Source organism: Diceros bicornis, chromosome 5 (assembly GCF_020826845.1).
Source record: "Diceros bicornis minor isolate mBicDic1 chromosome 5, mDicBic1.mat.cur, whole genome shotgun sequence".
Classification (NCBI taxonomy): Eukaryota; Metazoa; Chordata; class Mammalia; order Perissodactyla; family Rhinocerotidae; genus Diceros; species Diceros bicornis.
The window spans coordinates 68814763-68837373 of record NC_080744.1 but is presented as its reverse complement, the minus strand read 5'-3'; the positions used below and the strand labels follow the sequence as shown (position 1 = coordinate 68837373).

At 37.5% G+C, this 22611-nt stretch overlaps 1 protein-coding gene across 1 annotated transcript in view; it reads left to right on the top strand.

The window, feature by feature from the left end:
- HMG20A (high mobility group 20A) overlaps positions 1-22611 on the top strand; it is a 74702-nt gene that overhangs the window by 25543 nt on the left and 26548 nt on the right. Inside the window, exon 2 of the mRNA XM_058542127.1 lies at positions 21323-21415. Within this exon, the coding sequence (XP_058398110.1) occupies positions 21327-21415 (89 nt within the window). The 5' untranslated portion in view covers positions 21323-21326. The remainder of the gene's footprint in view (positions 1-21322; positions 21416-22611) is intronic.

Genomic DNA, 22611 nt, shown 5'->3' with positions numbered 1-22611 from the left:
GTGTTAAGCATTGAAAGATATCCCTTCCAGGTCTCATAAGCATATAGATGTGGCCAGCTATTTACTGTAAATATTGACATACGTTTAGAATTCGTATTTTGAGTAAAAATCTACAAACTGGTTATCTATAGAAGTTGAAGCATAACTTGAGAATACTTTGGTTGAAAGAGTCAAGTTCAACAGAGATGTAGAGCAAGAGGCAAATGAAAGAAATGTGGACTAATAAAAATATAGAATCCTAGGATTTTTAGAGCTGAAGGGAATCTCAGCAGTCATCAGATAAGTCTTGGGATAACTCTGGGGGTATGATTTAGAAAAGGGAGCACTCTTGTTCTATATGTCCCCAAAAGAGTAGAATGAGAACCTAAAGATGGAAGCTCCTTGGGGATAGATTTGGGGTTCACTGTAAAGAAAAATCTTCTAATGGTCAGAGCTATTCAGAAATGGGAGTCGACGTCCCAAGAGAGACATTCAGGTTGGAGACTGAGCATTGGATGTGTAGTTGGACCCAGTGACCTTTGTGGGATCTTCCAATCCTGAAATTCTTACCTAAACCAATGGTTTTTCTTTTCTTTTAACTTTTTTAAACTGTGGTATATTTAGTAAAGCACACAAATGTTAAATGTACAGGTCAATGAATTTTCACATATATATGCACCTGTGAATATTTCCAGCACATCAGTCAGTACCCTCTCTCCCCCTACCATAGATAACCACTATTCTGATTTCTGTCACCAAAGAGTAGTTTTACCTGTACTTGAACTTTACCTAATGGATTCACAGAACATTTACTGTCATGGATGTGGCTTCTTTTGCTCATCTTTATGTCTATGAGATTCATCCATGTTGCATGTAGCAGTAATTCAATCTGTGTAGTATTCTAATGATTTCATTATAGGAATATATCATGTTGTATTCATGCCACTGTTGATGGACACATGAGTTGGGTCCACATTGAGGCTGTTATTAATAATGGTGCTATAAACATTCTTACATGTCTTTTAGTGGACATCTGCACTCATTTCTCTAGGATATATTACTAGGAATGGAGTTGCTGGTTTATAAGATAGGTCTGTTTTAGCAGTTATTGCCCAACAAGTGATTGTGCACATTTAAATTCCTACTGGCAACATATGAGAACTTTAGTTTCTCCTCATCCTTGTCAACACTGTGTATTGTCAGACTTTTTCATTTTAGCCCTTCTGGTGAATATGTGGTAGTATTTCTTTTTCTGTGGTTATTGATCGCTTGGATAGTCTCTTTTATGAAGTGCTTGTTTTATTTTTTGCCCTTTTTAAAAAATTCAGTCATTGATCTTTATCTTACTGATTTGTAGAAGTTCTTTATGTATTCTGAACATGAGTCTTAAGGGGATATATATTACGAGTATAAATTCCCAGTCTCTGTCTCACTTTTTCATTCTTTTAACATGGTCTTTGAAGAACAGATGTTTTTAATTTTAGTGAACTCCAATTTATCATTTTTCTCTTTTGTGGTTACTGCTTTTTGTTTTCTCTTCAAGAAGTTTTTGCCTAGCCCAAGGTCATGAAGGCATTTAGACCAATAATTCCTAAATTGCGATACTAAATTAGGTATTGGTGAACGTTCGTTGGTTCATACACCAAAAAAAGAAGTAAGTGGATAGAATTGTACTATTTTGTCACATAATTTAATTCTTAAACTTTCAGCATTAACTGTGAATAAGTAGAAAATCACGATAATACTAAATCTGAAATTTACTAACTATGAAGGTGTCAGGATAGGCTTGGTTATTGCTACGGTGACAAAACCACTATAGTATCTCAGTAGCTTGGGGAGAGGGGCGTCGGGGGTGCTATGCTGTTTTTGGTCACTTAGGCAGCCAGGCTGCTGTAAACTCCATTGTAAGATATACTTTCATGATCACTGTGATGGGGGGAGGAGAACATGGAAAATTGCTTATAGACTCTAAACTTTCTACCCAGAAGTACCATATGCCACTATGAGTTGACCCTATGAGTTCCATGGGCCTTGCCTAACTTCAGAGGCCGTGAGGAAATGTAATGTTACTATGTTTCTGAAAGGTGAACTAAAATTATTTGTGAATAGCCATAATGGCTATCACAGTTAACTTGGACAAGTTACTTAACTTCTCTGTGGATCAGTTTGTTCACGCTAAAATAGAGACTAATGATAGTGTCTACCTCGTATGGTAGTTGTGAGGATTAAATGGGATAATACATGTGAAACTCTTAGAATGGTGCCTAGTACTTAGTAACACTCAATAAATGTTTACTACTATTACTGCTATCATAGTTTTTAGGTTCTTACTATGTGATGGATACCTTACTACCTGCTTTACATGGATTAATTCTTCAAACATCTCCTACAGTAGGTACTATTAACTATCCTCATTAACAGATGAGAAAACTTGGGTTCAGAGGTATTAACTAACTTGCCCAAGTTCCACAACTAAAAAATAAAAGATAAGATTTGAACCCAGGCAGTCTGATTTCAGATCCTTCAGTATTAATTATGACTCCCTCCCAGATAACAAATAAATATTAACAGAAGAATTCAGAAATGCGTACTGTGCTTAGAGAACTCTGTTTATGTGTGTACATATATGTTCATAGTTCTGGTTTTATATCAAATTTTTAATATATTCGTATTTTCTGCTAGTTTGTAAAATTATTTCTAGTGCATATCATTTAATTAAATGTACCATTTCATGGTGTTCTGTCCTGGTCTGACACCTCAACAAAATTAGAATTGATTTTGTCCGTCATTAACAGATGAGGAAACTTGGGCCAGAGTGGTTTGGTGATCCCAGAAGACACAGCTAGTTGGTGGCATAGCCTGAACTCAGAATCAGACTTCTTGACTTCAGTTCGGAGTTCTTCCTGCTGCCTCAGGTTGCCTCCCTATAGTTTATATAACACATAATCCTTTATCAAAAATTTGAGGCCGGCCCGGTGGCGCAAGCAGTTAAGAGCGCGCGCTCGGCTGCAGCCGCCGGGGTTTGCCGGTTTGGATCCCGGACGTGCACTGACGCACCACTTGTCAAGTCATACTGTGGCAAAGTCCCATATAAAGTGGAGGAAGATGGGCACGGATGTTAGCCCACGGCCAGTCTTCCTCAACAAAAAGAGGAGGATTGGCAGATGTTAGCTCAGGGCTGATCTTCCTCACACACAAAAAAATTGAGATGCTTTGGTTCCCCCCCCAGCCCCGCCCAGATTTTGAGTGAATTTGTTGTAGAAAACTGTAATTGTGCTTTTTCCCTCATAGCTCTCACATTGGTACATTTTTCCTTTAAATTATTAATTTTGTCTTTAAAATATTCTAATGTTACTAAACACGGAGAGCCAAATTAGATATTTGGAGAGACTCTGTAATGAGAATAAATGCCTCTAGAGAAGATGCTTCTGTGGAGAGACATTGTAATGATGAGCTTTATCATCTAAGCCAGATTTGGAGTCAAATTTCTAAAGGTAAAGAGATAACAGTGGAATTAGACATGGATCAAGTATATTATGTTTGAGGTCTATCTCAGGATATATTAGCAAGAAATAAACGACAACTTATTTATAAAAAGCTTGTTACTTTTTCTACCAATAATGTAAGAATGAACATTTATCAACCTCAGATGTATTATAATTTTCAGAATTAAACCTTTTAAGGAAATGCCAAGCCATATTAAACTCATGGTCATGGTCTGTTTTCCCATAATGAAATGGGATTTTTGTGTGATAATTGCAGTGTATTGTTATGTAATTTTATCTGTAAAGTTAATCAGATATAAATTTAGTTAACCGTATATTTCGAGCCAATAATAAGAATTTCTCATTCTATTGTTGTGTAGTAGAGAGGGAACAGGAAATCACAACTTCTTTTTCTGTCGGTATCAAAATTTGTCAGTTATCTGTCAGGAAGGTGAACCTAATCTGTGCTGTGTGGTATTACACTCATAGGGAAATATATTATTGTTTTGAGAATACATGATGCTTTCCCCTGGTCTCCTGTAGTAATAAAAATTCACTTTTGTATTAAAATAAACACTATTTTGTAAAATTGAATGCAGAACTTAAATGAATTTTTTAATATAAAATGCAACGTTTATAAACTGTGCCCTCATTCTCTTCCCCTAGGCATGTTTACTCTTCTCTGCCCTGTAGGGCTAATTCTGATTTGAGAGAGTGACAGAGAGAAAGAGAATGAGTATGGCGCTAGAAATTATCTCTAAGGCTCCTTTTAGCAATAAACTAGAAACTCCTATAATGGTGTGATCTTCTGGAGAGGGGAGCAGGGAGAGTCTGGTCAAAGGGAATTTTAGCTCTATGTGTGGTCAAAATTTTTAAAAAGAAAGTGTATTTGTGTATTGCATGTGAAGTTAAAATTTAAGTTTAAAAAGTCTTTGATTCTTGATGTTACTTGCTTCTTTCTTTAGAGTAACATAACGATGTTACTGAACATTGGGAAGTTAAAACAAAGATTAGAAAGTAATTACTCATAATTCCACCGCCCTAACATAATTACTTTGAACATTTTGATGTGTTTCCTTCCAATCTTTTTTCTTATTGCATTTGTTTTTTAATATAATTATAACCTGTATAATATACTTTCTCATAAATATTTCATTGAAAACTTTGTAACACACAGCAAATATAGCTTTACGTTTGCAGAGTATATGAAGAAATATTTATTTGATCCTCACAATATCTTTATGAGTTAAATTTTACACATGAGAGTATTGAAAGCAGATAATCATATAATGCCTCTACTTGGTACTATAGTGGATTTCTGTTCTTAACAGAAGTACTTGGTAACACAGACAAGTGGGTACATTTAATGTAGAAGGAAGGACAAAACAAATCATTCTGCAAATTCTTATTCTCTGGGACCTAGTCCTGCCTTACTGGACTAAGTAAGCCTTTGCACAGCAATAAGCAACTCTGGAGATACAGATGTTGTCAGATTTTACTAAGTACACTAAACGCCAATAATCTTGAGGTAATTTAATTAGTCTGGTTACTCCTCAGAGTCACAGCTAATATGGTTTTAAACTTCTGTTTGTTTCACAAAGGAAACAAAATCAGTAGCTTATAAACCAGGAAGATAACATCTAACTACTTGGTTGAATTGCTTTGGTGGGGTGAGAGCCCTGAGGCTCTGTGTGTGAAGGCTGAAGCCTTATCATATTGCATGGATATTTAAAGGAAAAATATGCCTTGGAAACTGGTCTTCTAGAGCTTTAAATACATCAAATTCGAATTCTGTGGCCCTTTGGTTTATCTTCTGAAGTCCTGAGCATTGTCAGGTTTAAGATTCAAAAGCAAAATATAGCAAAATAATTCTAAGTTTTATGTTTTCTCTCTTTCAGTTAAAACTGGTCTGTTAAGCACATTGCAATTGTGCCTATTTATTTTGTGAGGAAAATTGTGAATTTCATTTTACTGTTCCAAGTAGTGAAGACCATTAATTGCTTTGCCTCCCTGCAACTAAAAGGTTTTTTTGTCTTCAACTTTGGGCTGAAGAAAAATTCTCTACTACCCAAAGCTCTCTGTTGTTCTTTTAGGAATTCTTCCTAGGAAGAGAATTTGATTTGTAAGTCACTTTATTAAAATGAAAAACACTTTGATAGGATCTATTTCCTTTTATTACTATGGTTATAGTTACCATTTCCTTGTAAACTATAGTTTTTATAAATGATCTCCAATTTTCCTTCTCAAAACATGTCATCTTTTACTTTTAGTATTCATCAGTTTTGGAAGGTTAAAAGGTTGGGGAGTTATTTCCTATACCAAAAAGGAGCATTCTTTCCATCTCTTCTCTGCAGTGTTGTTTCATAGCTGCAGGTTTGAGCTGAAGAAAGTGGTGTAAAATGTAAGACAATAGAGAAGCTATATTCCTTTAACCAGTAAGGACCCTTGCCCTAAAACTAACTAGTAACTTTTGGTTTAGTCAAGATACTTAGGGACTCTTATTGCTTCTGCTTTCTCATATATGGCTTTCCTCAGACTCCAGGCTTGAATCATTTTGTTCTAGAGCTAGAACAGAATCCTGTCTACCTCCTTGATAAGAGTCTGGATTCCAAACATGTAAGTACCCAGAGCTAAGTGTTCTTTCTCAGGTGTTTACTCAGCTGGTATTTTCTGTTTCCTCCAGATCTCCCATGCATCTGTGAATTTATTATGATAGTGGTCATCTTAGTTGGTCACCCCATCTATTCAATTCATCTGTTTTTGTCCCTGTTTTTCTTATCTATTCAAATAAACAGATGAATACCTTTATACATATCAGCTACTACAACCTTTACAATTTTTTTGCTGTTTGCCCATCTGCTCCCCACTAGATTATGAACTGTAAAAGGACAAGACTTTCTTATTAATCTATATTTACCTCTGTTTCTTTAATGCCTAACACAGTGACTGACATACAATAAACTGTGAAAAGCATAGTTTTTCAGCTATTTTTATTTTTTTTATTTTTTGTGTGTGTGTGAGGAAGATCATCCCTGAGCTAACATCCCTTGCCAAGCTTCCTCTTCTTGCTGAGGAAGATTAGCCCTGAGCTGACATCCGTGCCCATCTTCCTCTATTTTCTGCCACAGCATGGCTTGATGAGTGGTGCATAGGTCCGCGCCAGGGATTCGAACCTGCGAACCCTGGGCCACTGAAGCAGAGCATGAGAGCTCAACCACTACGCCACCAGGCCAGCCCCCTTCAGCTATTTTTAGAACTCATTTCCCCTCTTGATAAACATAAAATTCCTCTATTCTGATAAACCCTCCATGAGAATCACCAGAAGTGAGTGAAATAAAAATATGTCTTCACCAAACAAGAACATTAACTTTCTGTACTTTGTATAATTAATTGCTTCTGTTTTCCAAATATAAAATTAGATTATAACATTGACTATCATTGAAGATAACTTTTCATATATCATATGGCCTCATAGAGGGAGTATGCCTACCCTGGCTTTCCTCTCCCCCACCTATCCCCTTCCCCCACCTTATACACACCTACCTTTTTACTATTTCTTAGTACCCCAGTGTCCCAGGGAATTGTTTGGGAAAATTCTCTACACTGAGGAAGTAATGCCAAGTTTTATTGGATTACTGTAACTCAGTTCTGGCACTGGTCCAGAAATTGTCTTACTTGGGCAGTCATCTCCTTGTTTACTAATGATAAAAGCAGTGCTTAGAGAGCCTGTGTAGGAAGGGCAACTTGGGACCAACAGTCACTATGAAAAAGCCAAATATGTGGACTATGACCTCAAAAAGCAATACCCTGCATGTAAAATGACAAGTTTTGCTTTGGCAGAGCAAAGTGTTTTTTATTCTCCCTGTGTTATCACTATGCTTTACGCCTGATAGAAAACACTATTTCTAGATGTTTTGGGTTTCTTTTTTTCTCACAACATATTTTGTGTCCTAATAGTAACAGTTCTCCATTGAGAGGGAAAAATGCATGTACAGTGATCAAACTGTCTAGAAAGAAATCTAAACTGTGCCCAGTTTCTTTTGATGATCTAGTACTTCCATATTTTTTGGAAAATACCTGACTCAAAAGTTTGCAAAACTTGTACTTCAAAAAATCATAAAGGGGCCAGCCAGGTGGCATAGTGGTTAAGTTTACGTGCTCCACTGCAGGCCTGGGATTTGCAGGTTCGGATCCCGGGCACGGACCTACACACCACTGATCAAGCCATGCTGTGGCAGTGTCCCACATGCAAAATAGAGGAAGATTGCCACAGATGTTAGCTCAGGTACAATATTCCTCAAAAAAAAAAAAGGATTGGCAACAGATATTAGCTCAGGGCCAATCTTCCTCACCAAAAAAAAAAAAAAGTTTATTAATTTTAAAAATTACCATATATATTATATATTTAATATATTATAATTATACAATTTATTATAAGATAGACCTGATATAAACAGGTTTACAAATAAATACAACTCATTTTGATATGCATACAATTTAGCTGAAGCAAATGAAAGTACAAAAGCTTACTAGAGAGTAGTCTACCAGCTGTGAACATTTAGCTAAAAGCATTCAGTAGGCTGTGGGCATTAATCAATATGTTTTACAGAAGGAACAAGAACAATGGCTGATCCCACCAGGCAGTTAACTAGGATTCAGTTAAGTGAAATTCAGTTAATAACTCTTTCGCTGTAGGGTTTGACACGGGAGATGAGAGGCAGAAAGATAAAGATAGGTAATTTGGAAATAAGTACTTACTTTTTTGGGGGAGTGGGGGTGGGATGTGGGAGATAATTAGAGTATAAATATAAGGCTTAGCATCACTTCAAGAGAAGGGCATAAGGAGGTGTGCGTTTGGCTGGGGGTTGCATGAAGTGGGTGGAAAATATGGCTCTCTATTCCTAGAATCTAGAGCCTAGGCTCCTATAACTATGACTATTAGTGATTTCTTAAAATGTTGGTAGGCTAGTCTAGGAAGTAAACAATAGGGAAACTGATTCATTCATTCAACAAATATTTACTGATTATCTAACATTCTAGGTACTTTCTCTGCACTGGAGATATAGCAGTGGTCAAAATAGGCAAAAATCTCGGCCCTGTTAGAGCTCACAGTGTATTGGGACAGACAGACAAAAAACAAGATAAAATAAGTAAAATAAATAATGTTACACAGCGATAAGTACTAAGAAAAAAATAGAGTAAGGAAAGAGGCCAGGAAAAGTTCAAGGGAAGAGGGTGTCTGGAATTTTAAATAGAGGCCAGGAAAGCCTTCACTGAGGTAGCCTTTGGGGAAAGACCTGAAAGAGATGAAGGAGAGCTATGCATATATGTGAGGATAGAGTGGTCCAGGCAGGGAGAACAGCTAGTGCAGAGGAGTATATTTGGTGTGACTGAAGAGGGAGGCAAATGTGGCTGAATTGAACTAGGGGCAAAAACAGTAGATAAAGTCTGAGAGCTAACCAGGGGACCAGACCATATAAGGCTTTGTAAGTCATAGGAAGGACTTGGGCTTTTACTCCGAGATGAGAAGCCACTAGAAGGTTTTGAGTAGATAAGGCACAGGATCTAACATTTTTATAGGGCCACTTTGCCTGCTACTGTGAGAACTGAGTGAATGGTGGAGAAGGTCAAGGGTGGAAGTAAAGAGATCACTTGGGGAGCTACTGCAGTAATCCACTTGAAAGATGATGGTGGCTTGCATCACAGAGGTAGTAGTGGAGGTGGTGAGATGTGGTCAGATTCTTGATATATTTTGAAGGCAGAGCCAATTTCTAAGTTCAAAATAACAAAAAAATCTTAGGAATAGAATCTATAAACTATGGCCTGCATATATTTTAACTGTAGTCTCGTAAACTGTTTAGTAATAAAGGGTGGGCTGTACTGACAATATACTATTTGCAATTTTTTTTAAGTTAAATATAGTGTTTTTTGGGCGACAAAAGAAATAATCCAGCCTCCATTTAATGCAAATGCTTGTAGAGTTTATATTTCAACAACAAACATTTGTTGAACATCTTTACTGTGTGACCAAGATGGTGCTTGGTGTCAAGTGGTGTATAGCTGTGCTTTACAGAATTTTATAGTCTGTTATTCTTCTTGGTCTACAGATACTGTTCTCAAACAATGGGAAGTGGAAAGAAGAGGCCAGAGTTAGAAACAAACATAAATCTTTCATCTTTATGATTTTTTGTGTGTGCGTGAGGAAGATCAGCCCTGAGCTAACATCCGATGCCAATCCTCCTCTTTTTGCTGAGGAAGATTGGCCCTGGGCTAACATCCGTGCCCATCTTCCTCTACTTTATATAGGATGCCTCCACAGCATGGCTTGACAAGCAGTGCATCGGTGCGTGCCCAGGATCAGAACCTGCAACCCCCGGGCCGCCAAAGCAGAGCTCACAAACTTAACCACTACACCACCTGGCCAGCCCCAGTAAACTTTATTTTTCAAAGCAGTTTTAGGTCCACAACAAAATCAAGTGGAGAATAAAGAAAGTTCCCATGTACTCCTTGTTCACAGACACACTCAGCCTCCCCCACTATCACCATCTTGTACCAAAGTGGTACATTTGTTACAATCAACAAGCCTGCATTGACGCATAATCATCAACCAAAGCCATAGTTTACGTTAGGGTTCACTCTTGGTGTTTCCTTCTATGGGATTTGACAAATGTGTGACATGTATCCACCATTCTGGTATTGTACAGAATAGTTTTATTGCCCCCAAAATCCTCTGTGTTCTGCTTATTCACCCCCGCCTCCCCCCTAACCCCTGGCAACCACTCATCTTTTTACTGTCTCCATAGTTTTACCTTATCTAGGATGTCATATGGTTGGAATCATACAGTATGTAGCCTTTTCAGATTGGCTTCTTTTATTTAGTAATATGCATTTGAGTTTCCTCCATGTCTTTTTATGGCTCGATAACATTTCTTTTTAGCACTGAATAATATGCCATTATCTGGATGTACCACAGTTTGTTTATCAACACATCCTACTGAAGGACATCTTGGTTACATCCAAATTTTGACATTATGAGTAAAGCTGCCTTTACTTTCATGTGCAGGTTTTTGTGTGAACATAAGTTTTCAGCTCCTTTGGGTAAATACCAAGGAGTGCAATTGCTGGTAAGAGTATGAGTAGTTTTGTAAGAAACTACCAAATGGTCTTCCATAGTGGCTGTACCCTTTTGCATTTGTTCCCACCAACAATGAATGAGAGTCCCTGTTGTTCCACATCACACCAGCATTTGATGTTGTCAGTATTTTGGATTTTTTTGTGTGTGTGTGAGGGAGATCAGCCCTGAGCTAACATCCATGCTAATCCTCCTCTTTTTGCTGAGGAAGACCGGCTCTGAGCTAACATCTGTTGCCAATCCTCCTCCTTTTTTTCTTCCCCAAAGCCCCAGTAGATAGTTGTATGTCATAGTTGCACATCCTTCTGGTTGCTGTATGTGGGACGCCGCCTCAGCATGGCTGGAGAAGCGGTGCGTCAGTGCGCACCCGGAATCCAAACCCAGGCCGCCAGAAGCAGAACGTACACAGCCAACCGCTAAGCCACGGAGCCGGCCCCAGTATTTTGGATTTTAACCATTCTAATAGCTGTATTGTGGTATTTCATTATTGTTTTAATTTTCAATTCCCCAATGACATATGATATTGAACATCTTTTCATATGCTTACTTTCCATCTATGTGCTACTTTCCATCTTCTTTAGTGAAGAGTCTATTCAGGTCCTTAGCCCATTTTTTTAATTGCGTTGTTCATTTCTTATTGTTGAGTTTTAAGGTTCTTTATATGTTTTGGATAACAATTTTTTAATCAGATGTGTGTTCTGTGAATACTTTCTCCAAATCTGTGGCTTGTCTTCTCATTCTTTTGACATTGTCTTTCGTAGAGAGAAAATTTTTTGTTTTAATGAAGTCCAGTTTGTCAATTCTTTCTCACATGGATCATGCCTTTGGTCTTATATCTAAAAAGTCATTACTGGGGCCGGCCTGGTGGCATAGGGGTTAAGTTTGCACGCTCCGCTTCTGGCAGCCCGGGGTTCGCAAGTTCGGATCCTGAGCGTCGACCTACACATCGCTCATCTAGCCACACTGTGGCAGGCGTCCCACATGTAAAGTAGAGGAAGATGGGCATGGATGTTAGCCCAGGGCCAATTTTCCTGAGCAAAAAAGAGGAGGATTGGCAACAAGTGTTAGCTCAGGGCTAATCTTCCTCACAAAAAAAATTAAAAATTAAAAATTAAAAAGTCATTGCCCTGCCCAGGGTCATCTAGATTTTCTCCCATGTTATCTTCTAGGAATTTTATAGTTTTGCATTTCACATTTAGGTCTATGATCTATCTTGAGTTAATTTTTGTGAAGGGTGTAAGGTCTGTGTCTAGATTCTTTTTTTTTTTTTTTGCATGTGGATATCCATTTGTTCTAGCACAATTTGTTGAAAAGTACTCTCTATTCTGTTCTGTTGATCTATTTGTCTTTTCTTTCATCAATGCTACACTGTCTTGATTATTGTAGCTTAATAGGAAGTCTTAAAATTGGATAATGTCAGTCCTCCAACTTTGTTCTTCTGCTTCAGTATTGAGTTGGCTACTCTGGGTCTTTGCCTCTCCATATAAACTTTAGAATCAGTTTATTGATATCCACAAAATAGCTTGCTGGGATGTTTATTGAGATTGAGTTGAATGTATACATCAAACTGGGAAGAACTGACATCTTGACAATATTGAGTCTTCCTGTCCACGAATATGGAGTATTTCTCCATTTATTTAGTTCCTCTTTAATTCGTTTCATCAGAGTTTTGTAGTTTTCCTTACATAGGTCTTGTAAATATTTTGTTAGATTATACCTAAGTATTTCGTTTTGGGGGGTGCTAATATAATGGTAATGTGTTTTTAATTTCAAATTTCACTTGTTCATTGCTGGTATGTAGGCAAGCAATTGGCTTTTATGTATTATTAACTTTGCATCTTGCAACCTTGATATACTTGCTTATTAGTCCCAGGAGTGTTTTTGTCAGTTCTTTTGGATTTTCTACATAGACGATCGTGTCATCTGTGAACAAAGACAGTTTTCTTTCTTTCTTCCCAATCTGTGTACCTTTTCTTTCCTTTTCTTGTCTTACTGCATTAGCTAGGACTTGCACTACTGTGTTGAAAAGCAGTGGTGTGAGGGGACATCCTCACCTATTCCTGACCTTAGAGGGGAAGCTTTGAGTTTCTCACCATGAGGTATGATGTTAGCTGTAGGTTTTTTATAGATGTTCTTTATCAAGTTGAAGAAGTTCTCCTCTATTTGTGGTTTGCTGAGAGTTTTTATTATGAATGGGTGTTGGATTTTGTCAAAAGCTTTTTCTGCATCTATTGGTATGATCATGTGATTCTCTTTATCCTCTTGATGTGATAGATTACATTAATTAATTTTTGAATGTTGAACTAGCCTTGCATACCTTGGATAAATCTCACTTGATCAAGGCATATTATTCTTTTTATGCATTGGTGGATTCAATTTACTAATATTTTGTTCAGGATTTTTGTATCTATGTTCATGAGAGATATTGGTCTGTAGTTTTCTTTTTTGTTGTGTCTTTGTCTGGTTTTGGTATTAGGGTAATGCTGGCCTCATAGAACGAGTTAGGAAGTATTGCCTCTGCTTCTATCCTGTGAAAGAGATTGTAGAGGATTGGTATAATTTCTTCCTTAAAAGTTTGATGGAATTCACCAGTGAACCCATCCGGGCCTCGTGCTTTCTGTTTTGGAAGGTTGTTAATTATTGATTCAATTTCTTTAATAGATATGGGCCTATTCAGATTCTCTATTTCTTTTTCTCTGAGTTTTGGCAGATTCTGTCTTTCAAAGAATTGGTCCATTTCATCTTGGTTATCAAATTCATAGGCATGGAGTTCATAATATCCCTTTTTTTTTCATAATTTTATTTACTTATTTTTCCCCCAAAGCCCCAGTAGATAGTTGTATGTGATAGCTGCACATCCTTCTAGTTGCTGTACGTGGGACATGGCCTCAGCATGGCCGGAGAAGCGGTGCGTCGGTGCACGCCCGGGATCCGAACCCGGGCCACCAGTAGCGGAGCACGCACACTTAACCACGAAGCCACAGGGCCGGCCCCGATAATATCCCTTTATTATCCTTTTAATGTCCATGAGATCAATAGTGATGTCTCCTCTTTCACTTCTGATATGAGTAATCGGTGTCTTTTCTCTTTTATTCTTAGTATGGCTAGAGGCTTATTGATTTTATTGATTTTTTTTCAAAGAACAAGCTTTTGGTTTTGTTATTTTCTCTATTGATTTCCTGTTTTCAATTTCATTGATTTCTGCTTTAATTTTTATTTTTTCTATCTTCCGTTTACTTTGGACTTAATTTTCTCATCTTTTTCTCGTTTCCTAAAGTAGAAGCTTAGGTTATTGATTTTAGATTTTTCTTCTTTTCTAATATATGCCTTGAGTGCTATAAATCTACCTCTAAGCACTGCTTTCACTACATCCCACAAATTTTCATAAGTTATCTTCATTTTCTTTTAGCTAAAAATCTTTTTTAATTTCTCTTGATTTCTTCTTTGACTCACGTATTACTTAAATTGTGTTGTTGTTTAATCTCCAAGTATTTTGAAATTTTCCAGGCTTCTTTCTGTTACCAGTTTCTAGTTTAATTTCACTGTGGTCTGAAAGCAGACATTGTATGATTTCTATTCTTTTAAATTTGTTAAGGTACGTTTTATGGCCCAGAATTTGGTCTCTCTTGGTGAATGTTCCATGTGAGCTTGAGAAGAATGTGTAATCTGCTGTTGTTAGATGAAGTAGTCAGTTATATCCAGTTAATTGATGGTGCTGTTGAGTTCAATTATGTCCTTACTGATTTTCTACCCTCTGGATCTGTCCATTTCTGAAACTGGGGTGTTCAAGTCTCCAGCTATAATAGTGGATTCATCTGTTTTCTCCTTGCACTTCTATCAGTTTTTGCCTCACATATTTTGACACTCTGTAATTAGGTACATGCACATTAAGGGTTGTTATGTCTTCTTGGAGTAGTGACCCCTATCATTATGTACTGCCCCTCTTCATCCCTGACAACTTTCCTTGCTCTGAAATCTACTCTATCTGAAATTAATATAGCTACTCTGGCTTTCTTTTGATTGTTATTAGCTTGATTGGTGTTATATCATTCTCCATTCCTTCACTTTTAATCTATTTGTGTCTGTATTTAAAGTGGGTTTCTTATAGACAACATATAGTTGAAACTTGTTTTTTGATCTGCTCTGACCATTTCTGTCTTTTAGTTGGACCATTGATGTTTAATGTGATTAATGATATAATTAAATTAACATCTACCACACTTGTTGCTATTTTCTATTTGTTCCCATTGTTCTTTGTTCCTATTTTTGTATTCCACACTTTTTCTGCCTTTTCTGGTTTTAATTGAGCATTTTATATGATTCTCTTTTCTCTCCTTTCTTACCATATCCATTGTATTTCTTTTTTTCCTTTTTCTAGTGGTTGGTTGCCCTAGAGTTTGCAATATACATTTACAAGTAATCCAAGTCCACTATACTGCTTCATGGGTAGTTCAAGTACATTATAATAGCAAAATATTCCTAATTCCTCCCTCTCATCCCTTGTATCATTGCTGCCATTCATTTCACTCATACATAAGCGTGTGTGTGTGTGTGTGTGTGTGTGTGTGTAAGCATACATAATCGAATACATTGTTGCTGTTATTACTTTGAACAAACTATTGTCTGTTAGATCAATTAAGAATAAGAAAAATTAAAATTTTTGTTTTACCTTTGCTTATTCATTCTCCAGTTTCTTTATATATCCAAGTTTCTCACCTATGTCATTTTCCTTCTCTCTGAAGAAGTTTTTTTTGACACTTATTGCAAGGCAGGTCTACTGGAAACAAATTCCTCAATTTTTGTTTGTGTCAGAAAGGCTTTATTTCTCCCTCACTTTTGTAGAATAATTTCACAGGACATAGAAATTTAGGTTGTTGAGTTTTTTCTCTCAACACTTTAAATATTGCACTGCACTCTCTTCTTGCTTGCATGGCTTCTGAGGAGACATCAGATATAATTCTTATCTTTGCTCCTCTATAAGCAAGATTTTTGTTTTTTGTCTGGCTTCTTTCAAGATTTTTTTCTTTGTCTTTGATTTCCTGAAGTTTGAATATGATATTCTTAGGTGTAGTTTTTTTCTTTTCTTTTTTAATTATTCCTATTTGGTGTTCTCTGAGCTTCTTGGATCCGTGGTTTGGTGTCTGACATTAGTTTGGAGAAATTCTCAGTCATGATTGCTTCAAATATTGCTTCTGTTCTTTTCTGTCTTCTTCTAATATTCCCCTTACATGTATGTTACACCCTTTGTAGTTGTTCCACTGTTTTTGGATAATATGTTCTTTTTTTTCCCCAAGTTTTCTTTTTCTCTTTACTTTTCAGTTTTAGAAATTTCTCTTTCCATATCGTGAGGCTCAGAGTCTTTCCTCAGCCGTGTGCAGTCTACTAATAAGCCCATCAAAAGCACTCTTCATTTCTATTACAGTGCTTTTGTTCTCCAGCATTTCTTTTTGATTTGTTCTTAGAATTTCTGTCTTTTTGTTTACATTATCCATCTGTTTTTGCATGTGTCTACTTTTCCCATTAAAGCCCTTAACATATTAATCATAATTTTTAAAAATTCTGGTCTGATAATTCCAACTTTCACACTATGTCTTACTCTGGTTCTGATGCTTGTTCAGTCTCTTCAAACCGTGTTTTTTGTCTTTTAGTATGCCTTGGCAGTTTTTGTTGAAAGGTAGCCATGATGTCCTAGGTAAAAAGAATTGTGGATATATAGGCCTTTAGTAATGTAGTGGTAGGGTGTGGGGGGAGGAGAAGCATTCTATAGTCCTGTGATTAGGTCTCAGTCTTTTGGTGAGCCTGTGCCCCTGGACTGTGAACTTCACCCGTGCTTCTCAGATTCTTTTCCCCCCTTTAAGTGGGACAGGATGGCTAGAGGGGGCTGGAGTTGTGTAGTTCTTAGCCCCTATGTAAAGCTAGAGGGGGGCTGGAGTTCATATTCCCCTAGCACTCCTAAAAAGTGTGGTAAGGATATGGAGAATTTGGAACTCCCATACGTTGCTAGTGGGATTGTAAAATGGTGCAAATCCTTGGGAAAACAGTTTGGCAGTTCCTCAAAATGTTAAACATGGAGTTACCATATGACCCAGCAATTCCATTCCTAGGTATATGCCCAAGAGAATTGAAAACATGTCCACACAAAAACTTGTACACAAATTATTTGTTCATAAGCAGCATTATTCACTATAGCAAAAAGTAGAAACAACCCAAGTCTATCAGCTGATGAATGGATAAACAAAACGTGGTATAGCCATACAATGGAATATTTTTCCATAAAAAGGAATGAAATACTGAGACATGCTACGATGTGATGAGCCTTGAAAACTTTATGCTAAGTGAAAGAAACCAGACGCAAAAGGCCATATAATGTATGATTCCATTTACATGAAATGTCCAGAATAGGTATATCCATAAAGACAGAAAGCAGATTAGTGATTAGGCGGGCCTAGGGGAAGGAAAGGATGGGGAGTGACTGATAATGGGTACTGAGTTTCTTTTTGGGGTGATGAAAATGTTCTAAAATCAATTATGGTGTTGGTTGTACTACCTTGTAAATAAATGAAAGCCACTGAATTGTATACTTTAAAGTGGTGAATTATATGGTATGTGAATTATATGTTTAAAAAAATAAAACAGGGTCCGGCCCGGTGGCATAGTAGTTAAGTTCAGTGCGCTCCGCTTCAGCAGCCAGGGGTTTGTGGATTTGGATTCTGGGCGCAGGCCTATGCACCCCTCATCAAGCCGTGCTGTGGTGGCATCCTACATACAAAATGGAGGAAGATGGGCACAGATGTTAGCTCAGGGCCAATCTTCCTCACCAGAAAAAATTAAATAAATAAAAATAAAACAATTTAGGATGATTTTTGGTGCAAGTCAGGGATGGGGAGTATGACGAGATGAGGCTGAGCGGGTGGGTTTGGGTGAGTTAGGTTTAAGTTGATTGGCAAAGTTTGACAGAGCGGATGTGGCAGTTGAGAAATATCCTTAAGAATATACAGAATGGACCAGCCCCATGACTTAGCAGTTAAGTGCGCGCACTCCGCTGCTGGCGGCCCAGGTTCGGATACTGGGCATGCACCGACGCACTGCTTCTCCAGCCATGCTGAGGCTGCGTCCCACATACAGCAACTAGAAGGATGTGCAGCTATGACATACAACTATCTACTGGGGCTTTGGGGGAATAAATAAATAAATAAAATTATTTAAAAAAAAAAGAATATACAGAATGACTGCTGAGAGCATTTAGGGCCCAGTTGTGGTTGGATACCATAAATTTATAGCAGTACCCTTTAATTTGTGATGTTTCTTCAGTACCATCTTGAGCAAAACTTGGAGTTGGTCTACATCTAGAGTATAGAAGGATAGCAAGGCAAAGGAATTGAGAGTGTTGGCAAAAGAGTATTTGCAATATAGCCATGAAATGTTAGCTGGACAGAGAAGGGAAAATCAAGGGTCAATGAACAGAGACTTATGTGATTAAAGGGCAGTTGTAGTAGAAGTAATTGAGAGAACTGAAATGACAGGAGATAGTGGTCAGAGATTTTTTAATTTGAGATTGGTATAGCCAAGTGACATGATTTTTAGAGGAACTGGGAATTTTGCATAAAGGTTGTAGTATGGAAAATGAGAGCAGAATCCCACCTCTCAACTCTGAGGTGTATGGTTGGGGAGGGGCTTGGTGGGGAGGGTAATTGGTGCATCTCCATGAGAGGACTTAATGAAGTGGGATTAACACATGTAAAGTAAAGAAAGGGCACTTGAAAAGAGCCAACCCTAGAAAAAGGAGGTAGAAATTATGCTTCCAGCACTGTCCAACACATTTGGAATAACATAGTCTCATTGTTAAGATCATCCCTTGTGTTGGGAAAGGTTACTAGAACAATCTTAGTTGAGGAACATTTCTTAACCTCTACCTGACTTCCTTTGTTTTGGCCCTGTATTGACCAAAGCAATATTCTGATTATGATTTGCTCCCCATATTACTACAGGGAGAGAATGTGTTGATTGACCAATAAATATCTAGTGTGCTTAATATAATCCTCATTACAATTTTATAATCATCATTAAAATAGCTTAAATTGGCACTCTGTTTCGTACGTCAACTTTTTTCAGTGTTTAATGTTAGAGGGAATTTTTGGATTTCCAAAGCTACAGTCCATACCCTGGTTCAAAGTGTAAGCCCCAAGGTAATACCATGTTTTGAGCCCTCCAGGTAGAAGCCTTCATTGGATGAGTCCCTTCTGCAAGGAAACATCCATGATATACCTATTTATGTAAACTGCAGTGGAGAACCAAACTGATATATTGCTTTGCTTTTGTCCTTATTTCTCTTCTTTCCCCTTCCAGGGGAGCATTCATTACATTTCTTAAGTGCTTTGCATAAAATTTCAAAGTTCAGTGTGACCTCTGTACTGGGACTTTATCAAGCACGGATGCTACACTGAAGGGCTTTTGGCAGTTGCTGGCTTGGTGGCCGTGATTCAGTTTGAATCACCCCTTCATGGACCGTATGAAAGCAGATTCTTGCAGGATCCCAGCCATATTCTTGGGAATTATTTTCTTTTCCAACTTATTAGACTAGTTTAGAGGCCTTTGGGTTTCGCTGGACTTTTTCCTCATTTCCTTCTTTTGTTGATCTTGGACCCTTAACCTTCCACCCACTTTGTTACTCATTTCTTAGGGACCTGACTACTCAGTAACATAACACTAGAGAAAATATATCTGAAGCCATACGGGTTGAGTAAAATAAACTTAAGAGGGAAAAAAAGGCAAGAAATGTGTGTTCTCTGAACTTCCTTTGTTTATATGATTTGTTTATATGTTGTTAAGGTTGTGTTGTTCAGCTGCCTCCCCATATTTCAAAAATGACTAAAGATATCTAGGAAACACTCTAAGAGGGTCATGTGGCCTAGTGAATGAAAAGACACCTTATTTGTCCACCACCAGATAATGTATCTTGTTTTGAGGTGTGGGAGGGATGCCAAGAGCTTCAAATGCTGAATCTTGAGGTTCTTGAAAGGCCATTTACTTCTAGGGAGACTTGCAGAAAGAAGCCAGTTAAATGAGTCCTTTTAAGGCTTGGGGGTATATACCTGGCTATTTGAATGTTTGCTCATGGTATACAGTTAGGCTATATGGCATCTAATTAATTAGTTTTCTTTTGGTAAAATGAATATTGGTGTAAGGTGATGTTAGCAGCCCAGGCTCTACTCTGGTCTTTGTATAATGGAATTAAAACTTAAGCACGCTTGTGTCAGGATAGAATTTTGCGGTATTTGTTAGAGGCTCTTGTAAACCCCCCTATCTTGATGTTAGCAAGAATCCTTGCACATAGAATAAACTCCTTACTCTGTGGTTGAGTAGGAATACTCTCTCTGCCTTCTATGCTCTACCCACTATAACGGGTAATAGATATATAGAGATGCATTTTTTCACATTAAGCTATTTATGGAACTTGGTCTGCTAAATAACAAATTTAGGAGTAAAAACAAGAAATAAACCATCAGTGTTATCATTTTGGAAGTAAATTACTCTTGAACATTTAGAATATGGTGTCAGTGTCATCTGCATTTTCTTCGTATTTCCGCCTCAGTGGGATGAATCTTAGCTCTGCTTGTGCTGCTGTGCTTTTTAATTGCTGTTTTGCTAGGTCTTAGCAGCAGCACCTGAAATTACTGCTGAGGGAGCTCCTAAGTGAGTTCTCATAATTTGCTTCTCAATTCTCCCAGTTGATTGAGGCACTCTTTTTCTTGAGTGGTTTGCAGTTCCACTTAAGTGGCTGATGTTTGGGGTCACTATTGAATGTTTTGTTTGAATATTACTTTCATGATGAATGGAAGGCTGCTGCTTTTAGCTATATGAGGTGAAGCCCTTGGTGGTAAGCTTTGAATGGGAAAAATCTTTCTTTGTGATATGCTAAATTAAATTACTGTCTTTGTCACTCTGTCCTTTTATCCTTTCAGTCTGATAACCTCAAGTCTTGATTTGTTTTCTTCAATTAAGCTTAGTTGTTTCCTGTACCCAGGTGCATGCTATTTCCACATCGGTCATCGTGGTGATGTGGAGCATATTTCTGACCTGGAAGTGTGGTTTTTTTTTAACTCTGAACCACATCAGTGTGCCTTTCATCCTCCCCTTCCTTTGCATTATTTCCTTCTGGAGAGCTCAGTTTGTCACTGTTTAATCTAAGGATGATTCATCTGGGACTGAGAACTAGTAATGCTGTAATAACAATACCTTTCTTTATATGATAATACTCAGAGCACTTACCATCCTAGGCTTTCTCTGTTTATGAAGGACTTTCAGTTTAATCCTTCACAATAACCCTGTGGGTTAAGTCAGCAATTTTGTCTGTGTCTAAGATGGTGAAACTGTATTTAAATAACTTGCTTGGGGTTGCAATGCTTCTGAGTTACTCTGCTTAACAATTTTTACAAGAAATGAAGAATACTTTTGAAGATATTCTGAGTGAACAAAAAGAATTTGCCAAACTGTGTCCCAGTTGTTAAAAATCTAACTGTTTTTAGACTGGTCAATTGATAAGACCAAGGTTAAAAGCCATTAACCATGGAATTTAAGTTATGTGTCCAGGTCAAGAAAATAAATATTTAGGTCAGTTTCTATTCTGCTTCTAATGTGTTAGGGAAGGCTGGCTCTTAAATTAGTGGAACTTGAACTGAAAATAATTAAGCCATTAATTACTTTGTTTATTCTGTCTTCTTTTCAGAGAGATGGAAACCTTGATGACTGGTTCCACCCTGCCTCCCCTTTTTGCAGATGAAGATGGCTCCAAGGAGAGTAATGATCTGGCTACAACTGGGTAAGCAGCTGCCTTGGGACACTGGGCCTTTGCGTACGCTTCCAAACAAAGCTTCTGACGATGTATGAGGTGCTAAAGAGGCAGTTTTATATCATAAGAATAAAGAGTATGTTTGTTATGTTTTGCAAAGAGAGTGAGAGCCATTGTAAGCTGCTTTGTAAACTGCATTCAGCTGTCATTTGCAGTGCTCTGGTTGCTGTGAACTGGAACAGCGGTATGTGGGATCTAGCAAACATCGCTGACTCCTGCTTAAGAGAATTACACAGTCACCATTAAGGAAATACCTGCCACAGGGCTAGCTCTGAAAATCAAATGCATTTTCTGTTTGAATTGCCACAGATATTAAAATAACTTTTTTCCCAAAGATCAGATTTTTTTTAAGGTCAGATTTTTTAATATAGTTCTTTATTCAAGATGCCTAGGGGCTCTAGCTGACTTCTGTTCCCTTTTTTGCCCCCCCCCCGTCTCCTTTCTTTGATATTTTTGGACAGATATATAAAGGAATGTAGAAAAGGGCTAATAGCAATAGTTCCTCTTCCCTTGAAAATTTCTGTTCCACTTGAATTTTTATCTTTTCTGGATATTGAGAAGTTATTTGCCAAAGAAGAAATATATTCACTAATAGATCGAAGTGCTAGCTAATCCCTAAGATGAATTATTTTAATATTCTTTAGAGCTCTGTAAAAATAGACTACACTTTGTATTTCTGTTTCCTTCCCTCACGTTCATTTCTTACCTCATTAACATCTGCCTTCTGACCTTACTATTCAGATGAAACTGTCCTCCAAGACTTTTCTAAAGGCTGCCTAGTTGCTAAATCCAATTCATTCAGTAAAAATTTTCTGAGTGTCTGCTCTGTGCCAGACACTCTTCTAAGCACTAGATATTAAGCAATGACCAAAACAGACAATAATGCTAGCCCCTATAGAGCCCAGATTCTACTGGGAAAGTCAGACAATAAACAGGATAAATAAGTAAAATATCTACTACGTTGATAAGAACTATGGATTAAAAAATAAAGTAGGGGAGATAGGAAGGGTTTGGGGTGCAATTTTAGATCAGATGGCCCAGCAAGGCTTTAATAAGAAAGTGACTTGAATAAAAACCTGAAGGAAATAAGGTAGCTAGCCTGCAGTTACCTGGGGAAGATTATTCTAGGCAGAGGGAGGAATAAGTGCAAAAGCAGGGAGGTAGGA